Here is an 18,176-nt window from a genome sequence, read left to right as displayed (position 1 = left end):
GTTTAGGATTTAACTGGGGCAAAGATTACTTCCTAAATTTTCAGTTAATTCATATTAATGTGGATTGATTTTCCCCATTGACGCAAGCATGAAAACCCTGAAATATTCTTTCCTTTGTGTAGGTTGTAGTGTGGCTACTTGCAGAGGATCTCCAGTGATATGGAGACGATCGCTTTTTACACCGCTGGACTCAGGGAACCATTGTACTGGCCATTATTCACCATTATTCTTTCAATAAAGCAAGAACTGGGGAGGCTGTGTGGCTGCCATGTGTGGTGGTGTCATTCATTTCTCTAGAAGTGTTATTTTCCTTTAGGAATTTGAACAAGAATTCTGAAATCAGGTGGAGCTTGGAGTCCCCTGCTGTGACCAAAGCTGGGGTTAGTGACCATTTCTATATGGAACATATAAGTCTTCTCCAGTGTGGTGCTTCATAGCACTTCTGCTCTGAAAAGTGGGTTCCCACCTCTTGCTTTCAGATCTGGTAACAGCATCCTGTGTCATTATAGGAGCAAATAAGGGCACACTGAGCAGCACAAAAGGAAGCAGGTGACCCCATTTTCAAATTTGAAGCCTTTGGTTATTCTGACTGTCATAAATTTGGAATAAATCTGCAAAACGTATATCTGTTGCAGTAGCAAATGAGGAGATCACAGTTAGACCTAAGACATGGCTTGAGGCAATTAGACAACATGTACTAAAGGCTAACATTCCTGCTACTTCAATCCTTCCTCTTGCAAGAGGTTTCTCCTGTCCTCTCCTGAGCCCCAATAGAAAAATCAGAAGGGGACGGCTGCTCAGTGAGCTCCTGTCTCTGGAGCTGCTCCTGCATGGTCAGGAGCATCCTTCTGCAGACAAATCAGCCTTCATGGCTGTGACCAGTAAATGGTTTTATGCCCTGAGACTATCTATAAGGGCAGAGATCATGCATGTACAGTCAAACCCAGCTTCCGAAGCAGGGCAACCTCAGCCTGTTCCATGTGCTCACACTGTCTCCTGAGTCATAGAATCACAGAATGGTTTGGGTTGGAAGGGACCCTGAAGCTCATCCAGTTCCACCCCCCTGCCATGGCCAGGGACAATTCTCACTAGACCAGGTTACTCCAAGCCCAGTCCAACCTGGCCTTGAGCACTGCCAGGGAATCCATCCCTGGAAGTTCTGTCCAACTATTGCCAGGGATGGAGCCAAGGCCAACGAGCACTGTGCCAGAATAACCTTTCTGGCACATCAGTCTGGATGTAACCACACTTTTCCACAAGCAGAGGGAATTTAATAGTAAACATGACCAGCCTGAGATAGCTGCTCTTATGGGACATTGTTGTGGGTAAAGGGAATACCTGTATCTATCAACAGCAGTGGGAGCTGACCTCAGCTTTCACATGGTCTGTGTGAAGTGTAGCACTCATGAATGCTCAGCAAAGGTAGGAGCAGTAATTGTTGGCTTGTAAGAGAAACAACTAACCCAAGTGCTACACACAAGCAGCTGACTTGAAGCCTCGAGTCTGCCATTAGTTGCAGAGCACCTGGCCTCCCTTCAAAGCAGATGTTTGTGCAAATGAGCCTGCCACCATTGAAACCACAGCCTTGAGAAGGGCAGGAAACCAGGCCAACAGCCACCTTGCAGGGATTGCCCTGGATGGAGACGTGAGGAAGTTGCCAAGTGGAACCAAACCAGCATTTTACAGTTGATGTCCTAAGAAGTTTTGCACAACCCATGGTCGGTGAGTGTTTCTTTCACAAACTGGAATGGCACAAGATGTTTTACTCAAGGTCTGAGGACTTTGCAGGGAGCATTCAGCCCTTGTTATTTTAGATTCGGCTCTGGAGATAAGCCAGTGTCAGTAGCCAGCATCATGCTGTATCATCATGCTGTATCAGCACGCTGTTCACTCACCGCCACAAATAGCTGCCCTTGCATTTATCACAGGGGAATGGCTTCAAGAGCCAGCTTACAGTAAAATACAGTCTGACAGCTCATTACTACGATCCATGCTGCACCTCTTGCTTCTTACCCCAATTTCATCTCCCCATCAGTCTATGTATGTCTGAATTCATCTCACAGCTCTCACCAGGAGGTAGAGAGACTGGAATGGGAAATACCAGACAGATAGCATCAGAAGTGGTAGAGTGGGACTGTCCATGCCATGACCATATATGCAAGGTATGTAGCAGCTAAATCTCCTTTCAGATGCACATCAAGCCTGGGTGAAAATGGCTGGTCATACAGAATCACAGTGTGTGCCCCTAGGACTCTGCTACACTCCCCAGCAGTATTCCCCAAGGTCACTCTTCCAGCACAGTCCCTGTCTCTCTGCACAGGTCTGATAGAGGACACTGGTTCATAACACAGAGGCATGAAGAACAGATCTGCTCACCCCAGTTCCCCCAGCAGTCCTCTTTGCACATGAAGTTTCACTGGAGGAGACAGATGCTCCCAGCACCTTACTGGGGGCACAGCAGTGCTCACAGCACTGCCTGGGTCTCTTATTTCCATGGCACTTTTGTTCAGACATGGCTGCCTGGTGTGGACAGACAGAAAAAGGGAAAAAGCTTTGACCCATTTCATATCTGCTGAGCTGTCATGGCATTAAGAGCCACAGGAGGTGATCGGTTGGAAGCAGTGCATCTGGTGGTCCGGCTCCTCATGGAGCTTCGTTAAGGTGGCAGTTAACTACATCTCTGTGTTGCTGCTCTGTAACACATAAAATAGCTCTGTTTTGGGGTGGTGGAGTTAATAAGAAGCTGTCCTGAGTGCCCTGACCACCATGGCAGAGTAGCACTGACTGCCACGTGATCCCCATGGAGACAGACCTGCACATACTTTGCGCAATTTCCCTCACTGGAGAGAGAAATCAGAGCAGGAAAGAGCAATGAAATATGAGAGAGCATATGAAATACGGCAGGAGGGTTGGAACTTGATGATCTTAAGGTCCTTTCCATCCCAATCCATTCCATGATTCTGTGCTGAGGAGTTTGGATAAAAGATATATTCATGTAGAATTCAGCAAATATGCATTATGCATGGTGTGCTTTTAACATATATAACCATACACGTGTATGCTCAATAAGTCTGCCACAAGGCTGAAAAAGTATGTGAAGATGGCACCAGCAATACGTGGAGAGCCAATAAAGGGTTACAAACAGCAAACTCTAAACACAACAAAGTCACAATTAAAGGCTGTCATTCATGGGGTTGCCAGTTGGACGGAGATGTCATCCCATGTGGCATCCTCCCAGTTATTTTCAAGCGAAGCATTGAGAGCACGCTTCACTCAGGGGGAGGAATACAGAGCTCCTTTGTGTTGTGAAAGCAGATTGCCTGCCAAGGTCTAACGAACAGGGATGCAGTGTGTCCTAAGACATGTCCAGCAAACCACAGCGCTGGATGGCCCTTACGCAAGGTGGGATGACACAAGAGCCTGGGCTGGAGGCCTGAGAATCCTTCTCAGAGGTGTCAGAAGAGGAAGCTGATGCTTCTTTTTCTCTGGCAGGGGGAGAAACAGGAAAAGGAGCTTTTGGGCTGGACGTTTTGAGGTGTCAGCCATCCCAAGGGACATCCCAAGCAAAGGCTGCCACCATTCTGCTGCTGAGATCCAAAAGGCTGTGGGAAGCTCTTATTCCTGGGCTGCCAAGCACATCCTCCTGGTCACATCTGCTCCTGGGCAGGCTGTCCCCTCTCCTCAGTCCTGTCCTTGTGCTACACGACACACAGACAAGGACCCTACTGATCATCTCTGCCTCCTTTCTCTTCTCCCCAGAGCTGTGAACCCTCCAGCAGCTCCCAGCCATGCGGATCCTGTCTCTCCTCTGTGCTTTTCTGCTGCTGATGCTCCAGGGAGTAGCAGGTAAGAAATGTGTTGGGGGATGTAGAGGGCTTGTCCTTCAACAGTATTTCATAGGGAAGATTTTCCAGCTGGGTCATGTGTGACTTCTCCTGGTTGCTGTGGCATCATCTCTGGGGTCTCTCACATCCCATTCCTTTAAGGAGAGTCTCCTACTGCAGGTTCTGTAGCTGGGATGGGAGCTGGGACCTTGTAACAAAGCTCTTGTGCTCCACAGACAAGGATTTGCTGCCTTCCTCATGCCTCCTGGCCCTTGCCTTTCTGAGTCAGCAGCCCTGGGCAAAGCAGTCATGATGGAGAGGAGGAGGAGGAGGGAGGGAGGCAGATCCTGCTCCCACCCTCAGAGTCCTCCCTTGTGCCAGAAGGGATGCAGCAAACATGTTGGAGAGACTGTTCTTCAGGCTGCTGAGGGATGGTAGAGAGTATTACCCATCCAAGCGCCATAAACATCACCTTGATTTCTGCTGCAGATGCATTTGTGGCAGGGGACAACTTGGCCACGCAGGGACCGGGGGCTGTACTCAGCATCTCAGCCAGGCCATGCTGAAGGTCTCTTTCTGCCCTCTGCAGGGAAGACCCTGTCTCGGGGATCACCCCAGGACTGTGAGCGCCGTGGGGGCTTCTGCTCTCATGGGTCGTGCCCTCCGGGGATCGGTCGCGTTGGCCTCTGCTCTGAGCATGAGTTCTGCTGTCGGAGGTAGGTTCAGGGCTGCCCACTGGGGTTAGAGGTGAGGCTGCTGGGGACAGAGGGGCAGAATATGCAGCCCAACACATGGGGTACATCCTGGAGCCCTCACTGGGGGCAGGCACTGCCAGATCTTTCTTCCTGCAGCCGATGGTATCCTTGATGGGCTCCCGACTTCCTGCTGCCGATATCCAAGCAACAGTCTGAGACCAGCCCGTGTCCTCACAGCGTGCTCGGGGAGATGCTGTGTGGAGGCACTGAACACCACTGGGAGCAGCAGCAACCCTGGATAGATGGACCATGGTCCTGTGGGAATTCCCTTACCCAATGTCCCCAATACAAGGTGGTGGTTGGCATTCCCACTGTGAGATGTGTGTGTGTATCTGTCCTCAGGGAGCGATGTGCGGGCATGCATCTCTTTTCTCTGTGTGCAGAGAAGGGCAGAGAAGGCAGGATGAATTCCTGATAGATAGGTACCCACATACACACAACCCACCCTCATCTACCCGTTCTTCAAGCTGGCCCAAGCCACAGCAGCATGGAAAACTCTGGGACCTCAGCACCAGCCTTCTCTCTCAGGAAAGCCATCGCTACACCTCACATCCCAGGTCAGGGATGGAGGGTTGATATGACCCTCTATCTTCAGTGGGTGCCTGCTGGTTATCCACTGGGTCCCAGTCTGTGGCAGGAGTCCATGTGGTGCTGTTTCACAGGACATGTTGCTCTGGTGGCCTTGGGTGCATCCCCAGCTGTGGTACCTGAGTGCATGGCACTGGAGGGTCTTGTGGAGTGCAGAGGTAGAAGGAGATGTGGGAGAAATCATTTTGCCCCTAAGGATACAGAGACTGATGTGGGTCACTTGAGAGCTTGGGATTGTGTTCGGGGTCAGTGCTGCGGGGGTAGGTTCAAGTCTTGTGGCTGGGGGGTTCAGGAGCCCAGTTGGGTCAACATTGTGGGTGAGGCTTGGGGCAGATCGATGATGCTAAGCTCAGGGGGACCATGGTGGTGACCCCTGCACTGCCATGGGCAGTCACCATGGCATTGTCAGGTGATAATTCCACTGCCCCCAAGCAGGGAGAAAGGCAGGCGGGAGGGGACTGAGAGCAGTCTTGGGCATTGGGTACCTTTGTGGCATGGACCATGCCAAGATGTCAGCTGTAGGTTAAAGTCCAGGGCTACATCAGCAGGGCCATGCTGCAGCCCTGGTGGGGTCCAGAAGAAGATCCCCAACTCAAAGGAGCTGGGCAGGGGGTGGCCCCAGACATGGCCTCCCTGCAGTGTGGGCTGGAAGCCCTCTCCAAACCATGACCAGCATCCCTTGGCTGTGCTGGCCCTGGACTGGTCCTTGGTACCAAGCCTCCAGGAGTGAGGATGCTCCTAGGACCCTTACACTCACAGACCCCAACACGGACACCCAAACCTACTGCTATGGATTGCTGCTCGGAGGAGAGCTCCATCACGTGTCTCTCCAATAGATGACACTAGACCATCTGGTATGATACATCATTTGTCTCATGATGTATCCTACCTCAAGACCCTTCGTTCTCTCCAGGATCCAGCTCGCAGAGCTTTGGTCTGTCCAGGCAGCAGACCAGCACTCTTGGTACTCTCTCCCATACCCAGTGCTCTGGTTTGAAGTTTGCTAGGAGACTGCACAACCATGCAGACACACCATAGGCAGACTGCTTGTATAAAAGAATAGTTAGAAATAAAGTTTACTGGGAATATAGGACAGGTTATGGTGATCAGATGCAGGGCACAGCCAGAGAAGCACAGTGAGCAGCAGCTGGCTTACATGAGCTTGGCCTCTTTCATCACTTGCTTCTCTATTTCTCATTAACTGTTCTTCCAAGACCCACCTTGATCTTTACATTTCCCATAATTCCTATAAATCACGAAACTCTTGAGCAAACCCACATTTCCAAGGCCTGATATTAAGTCCTATTCACCATCAATAGACTCCCTTAGCTTGCAAACCTTTACACAGAGACTTCTTTCTTTTGAACCACGTTTGTGGGTTGTGTACCAGGAACGACAGTTTTAGGAGCAGTCAATTAAGACAGAATTAGGTGAGCTGTGTTCTCACTTGATCACCTTCCTCTATCCAGTCTTTGTTTAGATGAGTAGCCATGAGAAAGGTAGCCTTATACTTGCCATTCCTGGCATGTCGAATGAAAATCATCTTGACAAGGGTGAAGCTGTTTGTGTGATGTTAAAAGAGGAGAAAATTAAAACACTTAGCACGATTCTGCATGTCACACACTATCTGTATATTAAGTGGACTGAGACAAAAGAGAGAGATATAATTTACCTTTTTACAGACTGGCTGCTACTGGTGTGTACACCAACCAGCCTGCTTTGTCCATCCACGCAGTCCCTGCCCACCCCGTGTGCCCGCTGTGCCGCAGGGTGTCACAAGATGTGTTGCATGAGGATAACGGTGAAGACTGCAAAAGCCCCAGGAGGCACCTCAGCCTCTCCCACTACAGCAGGGAGGGACAAGGTGCAACCCCATCTCCCGTAAGACGATGGGTCACTTTGGGATTGGCCAAGGGGAGATGTGTCAGCAGGAATAAGTGCACGTCCCACCTGCCAGTAGTGGTATAAGCCCAGGGCGTTTGTCCCAAGTGGCATTCCCTGATCCCAAGGGCATCGGGTCAGGAGCCATTCCTGTTGGGTTTGTTAGTGCTTGAACACCAAGACCTTCATCAGGTAGGTAAGTGTGGGGTCTATTCCTGGGCACCTCTCTCTTTCTACTGCATCTCTCTTGTTGGCTTCTGAAGCTTTCTAAATGACACTGCTGGAAGTATCCATGCATATCATGAGGCCATCTGAGCTTTCCAAGAAGGAGCACTAATTGTCTGTATGAGTAAGTGAGCATCAGAACTCACAGCTATCTAAAAGCAAAACTGGGTTCCCTGACTTCAACTGGGACTGGAAATGTGTCTTGAGGCTTGAAGGTCCCTGGCAACTGGGGCACATGGTGACTGTCCTGGGCAAAGCAGGGAGATGCTATTGATACAGCAATACAGAGATTTTCCATTCTTTCAGGCTTACGTTAACTTGGAATGTGGATTTTTATTGCTCATTCTGTTCATTCACCAGGAGCCTCCCTCACCAAGTGCTGGCATCTCTGCATACAAGCATTCACCTCAACTCCTGAATGTGGGTCAGTTCTTGACCCCCAGTTTTACTGTTGGCATTGCCATTGAGTGTTGTCAGGAGCATCTCCTGATAGTCAAACTGTCTCTTTTTGGGTTCTTTGGTAAGAAGAGGCAGAAGTATGAGGGTAAATGCTCTAGCAATGCAGCTGGTCTGGTAACTACATTTGAAAGTCTGTCCTGGCTCACCCGTGGCTCTGTTTCTCCACAAACATATTTAGTAATCCTCAAGAGATAAGTGTTGGATACATATTACCTGAGGGAGTACAACTTAAAAAGGGAAATATTCTGCATTTTCCACAACTTTAAATATTGTTTTCCTTACAAGTGCAATGGTCAGGAATTACTTCTCCCATGTGTCCTTTAAGAAAATACAAAGAGAAAAGTGAGCAATAAGGTGATGGAACAACATCAGCTGGATTGCCCAACAGGCCAATACTTCCTCAGCTGCTGTCAGCAGAGCCAAAAGACACGTATCTGAAAGGCATCCTTCAGAACAGGCCACAGTAAACATCATCCTCTGTTACCCGGGACAGCCCCTCTGCAATGTGGCATCTTGCTGTGCGCTGTCATCCCCAGGAGCTTTGGTGTCTCCCCTCAGCAGCCCTGTGAAGACTCAGGACAGGCGTCAGCCATGAAGATCCTGTACCTGCTCTTTCCCCTCTTGCTCCTGCTGGTCCAGGGTGCTGCAGGTGAGAAGGGATGAGGGGAGATGGGGTGGGCTGTGAGCCCCCATCGGTGGGGTCCCCCATGTCCTGGGAAGTGACCACCTCTGTCAGAGACCAGGTGGCCAATGGTTCTGTGCTTGCCTTTTAGAGCTCGTGTGTGAAAAGCCATGCAATGGCTTAGATCTGGGTGCATTTACAGTGATCATTTGCACTGGGTGTGGAAGACTCCAGCCCAGAGAAGGGGCTTGTCTGCTTCTTATCCTGAGTGCCCCAAAGCCCTGTTCCCACCATGCATGACCCCTGCAAGGGCTGGGCAAGGGTTTTCCATCACAGGTCACTCAGAGGCAAGGCACAGCCAGGACAGGGATGTGGGATGCAAGGAACACCCGGCTTGCCAGCTCTCCTGGTTCAGGTAGTGGTGGACATGCAGGGGGCTCACATGCAGTGGGGAGCCAGCACGGCTCCTCCTCAGCCTCATGCTGGTGCTGCTCAGTGCCTGCTCTTGTGTGCACCCACACTGGTGTGAAAGAGCCCTTGTAGGTGAGACACCTGGGTATGGAAGTTGTGGCTGTGGTGATGCTGAATTAGGGACTGTGTATTGCCCTGAAATGCATGAGGAGTGTCAGCCCTTCTGCCACCACACATTGCTCTCCCAGATTGTCACTTTAATGGTTTCATGTGTATCGTTCCCATTGAAACAGGAAGCCGGATGAGGTGCAGAGAGAAAAGGGGATACTGTGCTTTTGGACGCTGCCGTTACCCTGCAGTAACTATTGGATTGTGTTCAAGATCTGAAGTATGCTGCAAAAGGTATGGTGTAGATCCCTGGTTGAGGAAAGGGTTTTTTCCTATGTCCACAGAAATATCTGTCAAATATTTCTTTCTAACCTATCTATGGCATATACTGTACTTTAAACATTTATACATATATGTATACCTATATACATTTCTGTTTTGAGGAGGAGGCCCAAAAATGAAGGGAAAAGCCCTGGTGGGTTTGGACCTGCCCTGGGTGGTGCTGAAGGAGCCAAGGTCACCCAGCACCTCCCCACTCTCCTTCAACTCCATGAGACTCATTTGGGCTTTGCAGAAAGCTCTCCCAAGTCTGCAGAGAATGAAGCATTCACTGTCCTTAGGCAGCATGATCTTGGGTTTGCTTCATCTGCACAGAGCTGGAGTTAGAGCTGCCTACACTAAGATAAAATGGGTCCAAACTCTGCAGCAAGGACTGAACCTTACCTCTGTTGAGTCTGATCCTCCCGCACCATAGACTTGCTTGTCTGGGCAGGAGAGGTGGAAGATACAAGCAAGTTACAGTGGGTGACGTGCTTTTATGCTTTCTTTGTAGTGTCTGGGACTGAGCCCCTGAACCCCATGAGCAGGACGTCCCCCTCGCTTCTGGCTCCTGGCACCACCTCCTGACGTCCTCTCCGCTCCCCACCTCTGCCGCCCCCCGGGGCTGTGACAGCAGCAGTGGAAGCACTGCTCCTGCTGGGTGCCCGTGTGCTGGGGACATCCCAACACGGAGCCGGTGCTGCTGGGGCAGAGGCTGCTTTTCCCGGCTTGAATAAAGACGAGCAGTTTGGCATTGCAGCGGCTGGGACGTGTGCCTGTTCTTGTGGCGCAGGGTGTGCTGTGCTGGCTCCCTATGGGGTGCCAGTGGGGTGGTTGAAGACCAGCCCGTAACTCAGAACCACGCAGCTGCTTGCTCCCAGAGGGATGGGGAGGAGAGTCAAAAGAATGTAAATCCCATGGGTTGAGATAAGAACAGTCCAGTAAATTAGGTATAACACAAACCACTGCTGCTACCACCAATAATAATAATGATAAGCAAAACAACAAGGGAAGAAATATAAAACTAAAAGGGGAAAAGGAAAAGAAAACAATAGACACAAGTGATGCACAAAACCATTGCTCAACACCTGCCAACCCAGCAGTGATCTGGGCCTTCCAGGTGATTCCCCCCAGTTTCTATGTTGGGCACGACATGCTGTGGTATGGAATACCCCTTTGGCTAGTTTGGGTCAAGTGTCCTGTCTCCGCTTCCTTCCGGCTTTCCATGCCCTTCCTCACTGGCAGAGCATGAAAGCCTGAAAAGCCCTTGATCAGGGTAAGCATTACTGAGCAACAACTAAAACATCAGTGTGTTATCAGCACTATTCCCAGTCTAAAGTCAAATACACAGCACTGCACCAGCTGCCAAGAAGGAGGAAAATAACTGTTAGGGCTGAAACCAGGATGTGTGGTGCTGGGTTGGAGCAGGGTAAAGTGCCTGGGGATGCTGGGGCTGTCTTTGCGGATGCTCTTTCCTGGCAGTGATGTGGGGATGCTCTTGGCCTGGCAGTCCTGTAGGCAGGGTGGTTGCTGTGGATGTGATAAAGCTGCTGTGCAGATCCTCCCTCCTGGGAGTGGAGCCCTGTTGTGGCTCTGCTGGCCATGAGTGCCCCTTGTCCCTATCAGCCATGGCTTCATGTGCAGGGCTGTGCTGGGTGTGTGTCCCTTGGGGGTCATGGCCAGGGTTGCCCACTCTACCTGTCCTGTGGCCCTGTTGCTTCTCCTTGTCCTTGCTGTGTGTTGTGTTGGAACAGTGCTGCCCTGCACCCCATTCCACCAAGCAGGAGGAGGAATACATATGGGAGCAACTAGTGATTCTGGCTTCTTCAGTGAAGGCTTTCCTTTCTAAGATGAAAAAGCCTTTGCTGTTATTGCTTTCCTGAACTGAGAGTTCAGTGGGGGATGCTCAGATCACCCCTGCCTGCTGTGGCCTTTCCTTCACCTGTGTTCACCTCTCATTGAGCCTGCAGCAGGCACCACCTCACCCTTCATCTCTGCAGTGCAAAGCACCAGGGGATCCTTGGCCCAAAACATCTTGAACCAGACTGATGGTGGCGTGAGCAGCCGCACCTCATGAGTGTCACCTCCTGAGGCAGACAGGAAAGGAAGGGAAAGAGGACAAAAAAGAGAAGGAATGTCTTTTATCTAGAATACAGGAACTTTGATCTTCACTGTCATGTGCTGGATGACTGATTTCGTGGTAGTGAGTTGAGAGATGGGCATCGTTCATCACCTGATACAGGTGTATTCTTGCAGCAGTTAATGTGTTATTTCTGAACCCAGAAAACTCCTTGAACTCAAGTGAGAGGTAAAGCTTTCCTCAGAGTGTATGAATGTGAGCAGGTTTCCAATATCCAGCACGATCTTGCACTTGTCAAGCTCTCTGATTATTCATATCATCACAAAACGAGAGGACCGAAAAATGAAACCTTTTCCTCATTACTGCTGTACCCTGAAGCAACCAGCCTGCTTTGTCCATCCACGCAGCCCATGCCCACCCCATGTGCCCGCTGTGCCGCAGGGTGTCACAAGATGTGTTGCATGAGGATAACGGTGAAGATTGCAATAGCCTCTGCCATTGCAGCAGGAAGGGACAAGGTGCAACCCCATCTCCTGTAAGAAGATGGGTCACTTTGGGATTGGCCAAGGGGAGGTGTGTCAGCAGGAATAAGTGCACGTCCCACCTGCCAGTAGTGGTATAAGCACAGGGTGTTTGACCCAAGTGGCATTCCCTGATCCCAAGGGCATAGGGACAGGAGTCATTCCTGTTGGGTTTGTTAGTGCTTGAACACCAAGACCTTCATCAGGTAGGTAAGCGTGGGGTCAATTCCTGGGCACCTCTCTCATCAGCTCCTGAAGCTTTCTAAATGACACTGCTGGAAGTATCCATGTGTATCCTGAGGCCATCTGAGCCTTCCAAGAAGGAGCACTAACTGACTGTATGAGTGATTATCAGAATATCTTTAAATATTGTTTTCCTTACAAGTGCAATAGTCAGGCATTACTTTTCCCATGTGTCCTTTAAGAAGATACAAAGAGAAAAGTGAGCAATAAGGTGATAGAACAACATCAGCTGGATTGCCCAACAGGCCAATACTTCCCCAGCTGCTGTCAGCAGAGCCAAAAGGCACGTATCTGAAAGGCATCCTTCAGAACAGGCCACAGTAAACATCATCCTCTGTTACCCGGGACAGCCCCTCTGCAATGTGGGATCTTGCTGTGCGCTGTCATCCCCAGGAGCTTTGGTGTCTCCCCTCAGCAGCCCTGTGAAGACTCGGGACAGGCGTCAGCCATGAAGATCCTGTACCTGCTCTTTCCCCTCTTGCTCCTGCTGGTCCAGGGTGCTGCAGGTGAGAAGGGATGAGGGGAGATGGGGTGGGCTGTGAGCCCCCATCGGTGGGGTCCCCCATGTCTTGGGAAGTGACCACCTCTGTCAGAGACCAGGTGGCCAATGGTTCTGTGCTTGCCTTTTAGAGCTCGTGTGTGAAAAGCCATGCAATGGCATAGATCTGGGTGCATTTACAGTGATCATTTGCACTGGGTGTGGAAGACTCCAGCCCAGAGAAGGGGCTTGTCTGCTTCTTATCCTGAGTGCCCCAAAGCCCTGTTCCCACCATGCATGACCCCTGCAAGGGCTGGGCAAGGGTTTTCCATCACAGGTCACTCAGAGGCAAGGCACAGCCAGGACAGGGATGTGGGATGCAAGGAACACCCGGCTTGCCAGCTCTCCTGGTTCAGGTAGTGGTGGACATGCAGGGGGCTCACATGCAGTGGGGGAGCCAGCACGGCTCCTCCTCAGCCTCATGCTGGTGCTGCTCAGTGCCTGCTCTCATGTGCACCCACACTGGTGTGAAAGAGCCCTTGTAGGTGAGACACCTGGGTATTGAAGTTGTGGCTGTGGTGATGCTGAATTAGAGACCGTATACTGCCCTGAAATGCATGAGGAGTGTCAGCCCTTCTGCCACCACACACCACTCTCCCAGATTATTGTTCTGACTGTTTCTCCGTACATGATTTTCTATAGCACTGGGAAAAGAAGAGAAATGCCTACGAAAAAAGGGAGCCTGCTTTATTGGGGGCTGCCGTTTCCCCTATAAATATGTGGGAAGTTGTTCAGCATTCAGTCACTGCTGCAAATTGTAAGTCCTGGAAACAGTTTGCTCTATTTGTTCTATTATTATTGTCTTCCAAGCCAGCTCCTGGTTCACGTGCTCATATATTCATACTCATGGCAAAAAACAGGGAAACAAGGGAGAATTCCTTGTGGACTTGGACATGGCTGCTGGGGGACTGAAGGTGTCCAAGGGCAGCTGGTGCCTCCTCTTCTTCACCCCCACAATTCTTGCCCACTGCCAGTATAGAAAGCTCAGCTGTGTTGTCTGAACAAGCAGACTGTCCTCTGGGCAGCGTGAGGAACAGGGTCCTCCTCCTTATGGCTCTAAAGACCTGTGGTGCCGAGGCTGCCTCCAGTGAGGAGAGCACAGGCCCAAGCCAAACGAAATGACAGGTTTACACCTGTGAGGTTCTTACCTCTATGCACTTCCTAGTCATAAGAGTGGAGGTGGGAGAGAGAGGCAGGTAGAAGCAAGTTACAGTGGGTGATGTGCTTGCATGCTTTCTCCATACAGGATCTGGGGCTGAGCCCCTGAACCCCATGAGCAGGACGTCCCCCTCGCTTCTGGCTCCTGGCACCACCTCCTGACGTCCTCTCCGCTCCCCACCTCTGCCGTTCCCCGGAGCTGTGACAGCAGCAGTGGAAGCACTGCTCCTGCTGGGTGCCCGTGTGCTGGGGACATCCCAACACAGAGCCGGAGCTGCTGGGGCAGAGGCTGCTTTTCCCGGCTTGAATAAAGACGAGCAGTTTGGCATTGCAGCGGATGGGACGCGTGCCTGTTCTTGTGGTGCAGGGTGTGCTGCGCTGGCTCGCTATGGGATGCCAGTGGGGTGGTGGCAGGAGAAGCCCCTGGGGATGCTGGGGATCACTACTGGGTCTGTCCCCAGGGAGGTGCTTGCTTGGGGCCCTGGAACTGCTGGGCTGCCAGCAGTGCTGGTGGGAGGTGCTGGAGGATTCTGGGGGTCCCTGCAGCCCCAGTAGCAGGTCCCAGACAGGGCAACACAGTAATGTCAACCCAGGGGTGTACCCATGTCCCCAGGCTGCATATTGCCTTCTTCTCCGACAGCAAAGGGAAATTTTCAAATAGAAATCGAGTTCATTTATGGCACCTGGGTGGGCAATACTCTCTACCACCCCTTAGCAGCCTCCAGAAGAGGCTCTCCAACAGGTCTTCTGGCTCACTCCTGGCACAAGGTGGGACTCTGAGGGTGGAAGCAGGATGTGCCTTCCTCCTACCTCCTCTCTAGCAGGGCTGTTTTCCCTAGTGCTGACTTGGAAAGACATAGTCCAGGAGATATGGAGATGGTGGCAAAACCTTATCCCTGCAGCATGAGAGCCTTTTACAAGGTCCAAGCTCCACCCCCCCACTGCAAAACCTGCAGCAGACACCTTTCCTTATAGACATGGTGTGTAAGGCACCCCAGGGCAGATGCCACAGCAACCAGGAGATGTCACATCTGGCTCATGATCTCAGTGGAGAAAAAATAAACACCTGCACCAAAAGATTTATCTTCCGTTTTGACTTTTTTAACCTGCATTGTGTCTATAAGGAAACTTCATTATATACTGGGAAACTTTACTGTAGCATCAGATAAATCCTACATTTTTCCATACACTTCATTGATTCACATCTTACGTGCTGTTCCTTGGAGCATCAGGAAGAGAGCTCAGAAAGACCAGTCAAACAGTCCCTTTTCCTGTTTACACCACCCACCCACACCCCTATCCTGATAATAGGAGGCATCACTTTCTTCTTCTGATACCTCTGTGAAGGATTCCCAGGCCTCCAGCCCTGGGTCTCATGTCACCCTGCCTTGCAGAAAGAGCCCTTCAGTGTTGTGGTTTGCTGTACACGTGGGGACACATGCACACACACATTCTGCATCCCTGCTCATTAGAAACCAGCACCAACTGCTGCTGTACCACAGACCACATCTTTTTCTGCTTCTCTTCAAGTAGCTCTCTGGTAAAACCCAAGGTCAATCTTGGGCAGGTGGGCCCTCTGCTTCTTCCACCTTTTGTGTGTTTGTTATCTTGCCACTGTGACTTGACACCTCAATGGCATGCAAGGAGAAAGGCCAAGAGGCCAGGATCCACGACCAAAATCCCCAACATCTAACCTCTTGGAGCTGGGGAGACCAAATTTCTCTTACAAACACCTTCAGAGGCAGTTGCCAAGTCAGGCATGCGTTACAGCAGCCTTCTGCCTAGCAAGGACTGCCTCTTCTCCAGTTGCATGTGTGGCATCAGATGCATTGGATCCTCAAGCAGGGCCTACATCCCTATTTCTTCACCTTGGATAGCTTTAGGAGGAGATGCAGGTTTGTTGGATCATCTGTTTTACAGACCTTAACGTGTATCTTGCTGCTACTCTCACTTTATCTAAATAATCACTAGAGAGACAGTGTTATGCTTATCAACTTTGATGTGTCAGGTACACAGACATCTTGTCCCAGAAGAAGGTGTTCCTGCAGTGTCTAAAGGTGGGAGGGCTTTCAATACTGTGTGTGTTCTTGCACATCACACGCTACCTGATTATACAATCAGATGAGAAGAGACAAAGTAGCACTCCCTTCTTCTGGGGCTGATGCTGCTGTCTGCATCAACCTGTTACTTCGTCCATCCCAAAGATTTCTCATCAAGCCACCACAGGCGCTGCGCTCACTGTGCCATAGGGTGTCACAAGATGTGTTGCATGAGGATAACGGCGAAGATTGCGACAGCCCCAGGAGGCACCTCAGCGTCTCCCACTGCAGCAGGGAGGAACGAGGTGCAACCACATCACCCTCGCACAGAGGGAAGCTTTGGGATTGGCCAAGGGGAGATGTGTCAGCAGGAATATGTGCAAGTCCCACCCACTGGCAGCAGTGTAAAACCAGGGTGTTTTGGGCAAAGTGATACTCCCTAATACTTCTGGGTGCAAGTGATTCCTGGTGGATTGTTTCAGCCTGTTGCTTCCTTGGTGGACTCTGAATCAAGACCTTCATCAGGTAGGTGACTGTGGAGTCTTTTCCAAGCTGGCCACGCATTCAGCTCCTCTGTGCGCATCCATCTTCCCAGAGCTGTACATGACAAACTGATCATAAACAAGTGTCAGAGCTGCATGGGAAAGAGAATAAAACCCCCTCATATGAGGAGGGACCTGAGATCTGTGAAAATGGGGACTTTCCTCAGCAGTAGGAGATCTCTCATAATTTCAAGTTTTCAGTTGACTCAAAAGTTGTCTGATTCCATTTCTGGCCACCAACACACTTCCCTGTCCCCTTGCTTCTCCCTGGGTCTGTGCTGCACAGGTCAGGGACAGTGAGTGTGGAGCTGGAGAGTGTCCTTGCAGAAAGCTTGGGAATGGTCTTGAGTTGAGGATGGGCACTTCCAAGCTGAGCTGGGAGGACTTTCCTGAGCCCAGGGAAGCAGTGGTGATTGGGCAGGGTGTTTCGGGCAGCCAGGTCTGGACTGACAGAAGTGATGGAGAGTGCTGGCTAATGCATGGATTCTCCAGGCACATGCATTTCCCTACGTTCTGGAGTCTGGTTTGGTTATTGGCATGGTACTGAGTGCTGGCACAATATCACCTCATGGGCAAACCTTCTCTGCTCTGGCATTTATTAAGAAGAGGCAGAAGAGAGAGAGCAAATGCCCTAGTGCCCATCCTGGTCTGTGTTGTAAGGTGTATTTTGTGTCACCCCTTGACCCTGTCTCTCTGGAAAATTCTGCCCAGGGGACAAATACATGCCCTGCAAAAGTGAGGGACTATAACATATGGAAAAAAAAAAAAGTATTCTTTTTCCTTATAACCTGAGTTTCAGTGAATGTTGTTTTGAGTAAAATGGCAAATACTAGCCATCAACCAATGCCTTGAGAAAAACATCAGGAACTGATGAAGAAGATGAAACTTTGGATTGTCCAACAGGCTGGTGCTTCCCAAAATGCTCCAAGAATACACGAGAAGTTGCAGTTATTGGTACCATTATTCTCTCTTTTTGTTGGAGATTGTGCTTCTGCTTTTTGGGTGACCATATGCACCCAGACTCGTCCATGTCCTTTCTGTGTTGTTTTGATGTGTCCTTTCTGCAGCCCTGTGAAGACCCGACCGAGGTATCAGCCATGCGGATCCTGTACCTGCTCTTCCCCTTATTCCTCCTGATGGCTCAGGGTGCTGCAGGTGAGAGTGGAAGAGAGGAGATCGGTCGGAATGTGAGCTCCCATCAGTGGGGTCTTGGGAAGTAACCGGATTTGTCATATATATATATATATAACATTTGGGAGGGAGTAACTCTAATGAATGGTTGAGCAGCTGAGGAGCCAGCACAGCAGTTGCTGTACCTCACACTGGTCTTTCCCTATGAGTTTCCATGCATGTGCACATGCTGCTGCAGAAGATAACCTCCTACTGGGGAGGTAAAGATGTTGGTTTTGGTGGCCGGTGCATGTAGGATACTGAGACACAGTGGCAGTATCAGGCTCTCTGGAACCATGCACATATTTTGGTCATCTCATACTCACGTTTTTTGACCTCTTTCACTGTGCAGGATCCTCCCTGGCTCCAGGAAACAAGGCACAATGTCTTCGACAAAAAGGCTTCTGTGCAGTTTTTAAGTGCCCCTTCCCCTTTGTCATCAGTGGGCTCTGTACAAAGTTCTCATTTTGCTGCAAGAAGTAAGTTGTGTTATTAGAAATGCTGATGTGATGGCAGGAAGAGTCACTGGTGTGTTTAAGCACTATGACTAGATAACAGCACAGTGCTGCACATGCATATAAAGCACAGCCCGAGGGAGAAAAAGAAAGATGCTTGGACCTGCCCTGAGTGGTGCTGAAGGAGCCCAAGGTCACCCAGCACCTCCTCATTCTCCTTCAGCTCCATGAGACTCATG

At 50.5% G+C, this 18,176-nt stretch overlaps 1 protein-coding gene across 1 annotated transcript; it reads left to right on the top strand.

The window, feature by feature from the left end:
- The first annotated feature begins 16,178 nt into the window (after window positions 1-16,178).
- LOC130609073 (ostricacin-2-like) lies at window positions 16,179-17,965 on the top strand. The gene is made up of 3 exons (XM_057427669.1): window positions 16,179-16,295; window positions 17,380-17,467; window positions 17,835-17,965. The coding sequence occupies exons 2-3, from the start codon at window positions 17,410-17,412 to the stop codon at window positions 17,963-17,965; spliced, it is 189 nt and encodes a 62-aa protein (XP_057283652.1). The 5' UTR covers window positions 16,179-16,295; window positions 17,380-17,409.
- Window positions 17,966-18,176: the final 211 nt, after the last annotated feature.

This window comes from Pezoporus wallicus, unplaced genomic scaffold (genome assembly GCF_028554395.1).
Source record: "Pezoporus wallicus isolate ANWC-B61680 ecotype Strahan unplaced genomic scaffold, APGP_CSIRO_Pwel_v1 contig_6464, whole genome shotgun sequence".
NCBI lineage: Eukaryota > Metazoa > Chordata > Aves > Psittaciformes > Psittacidae > Pezoporus > Pezoporus wallicus.
Note: the sequence above shows the minus strand (reverse complement) of the source record. Positions and strands in the feature narration are given on the sequence as shown.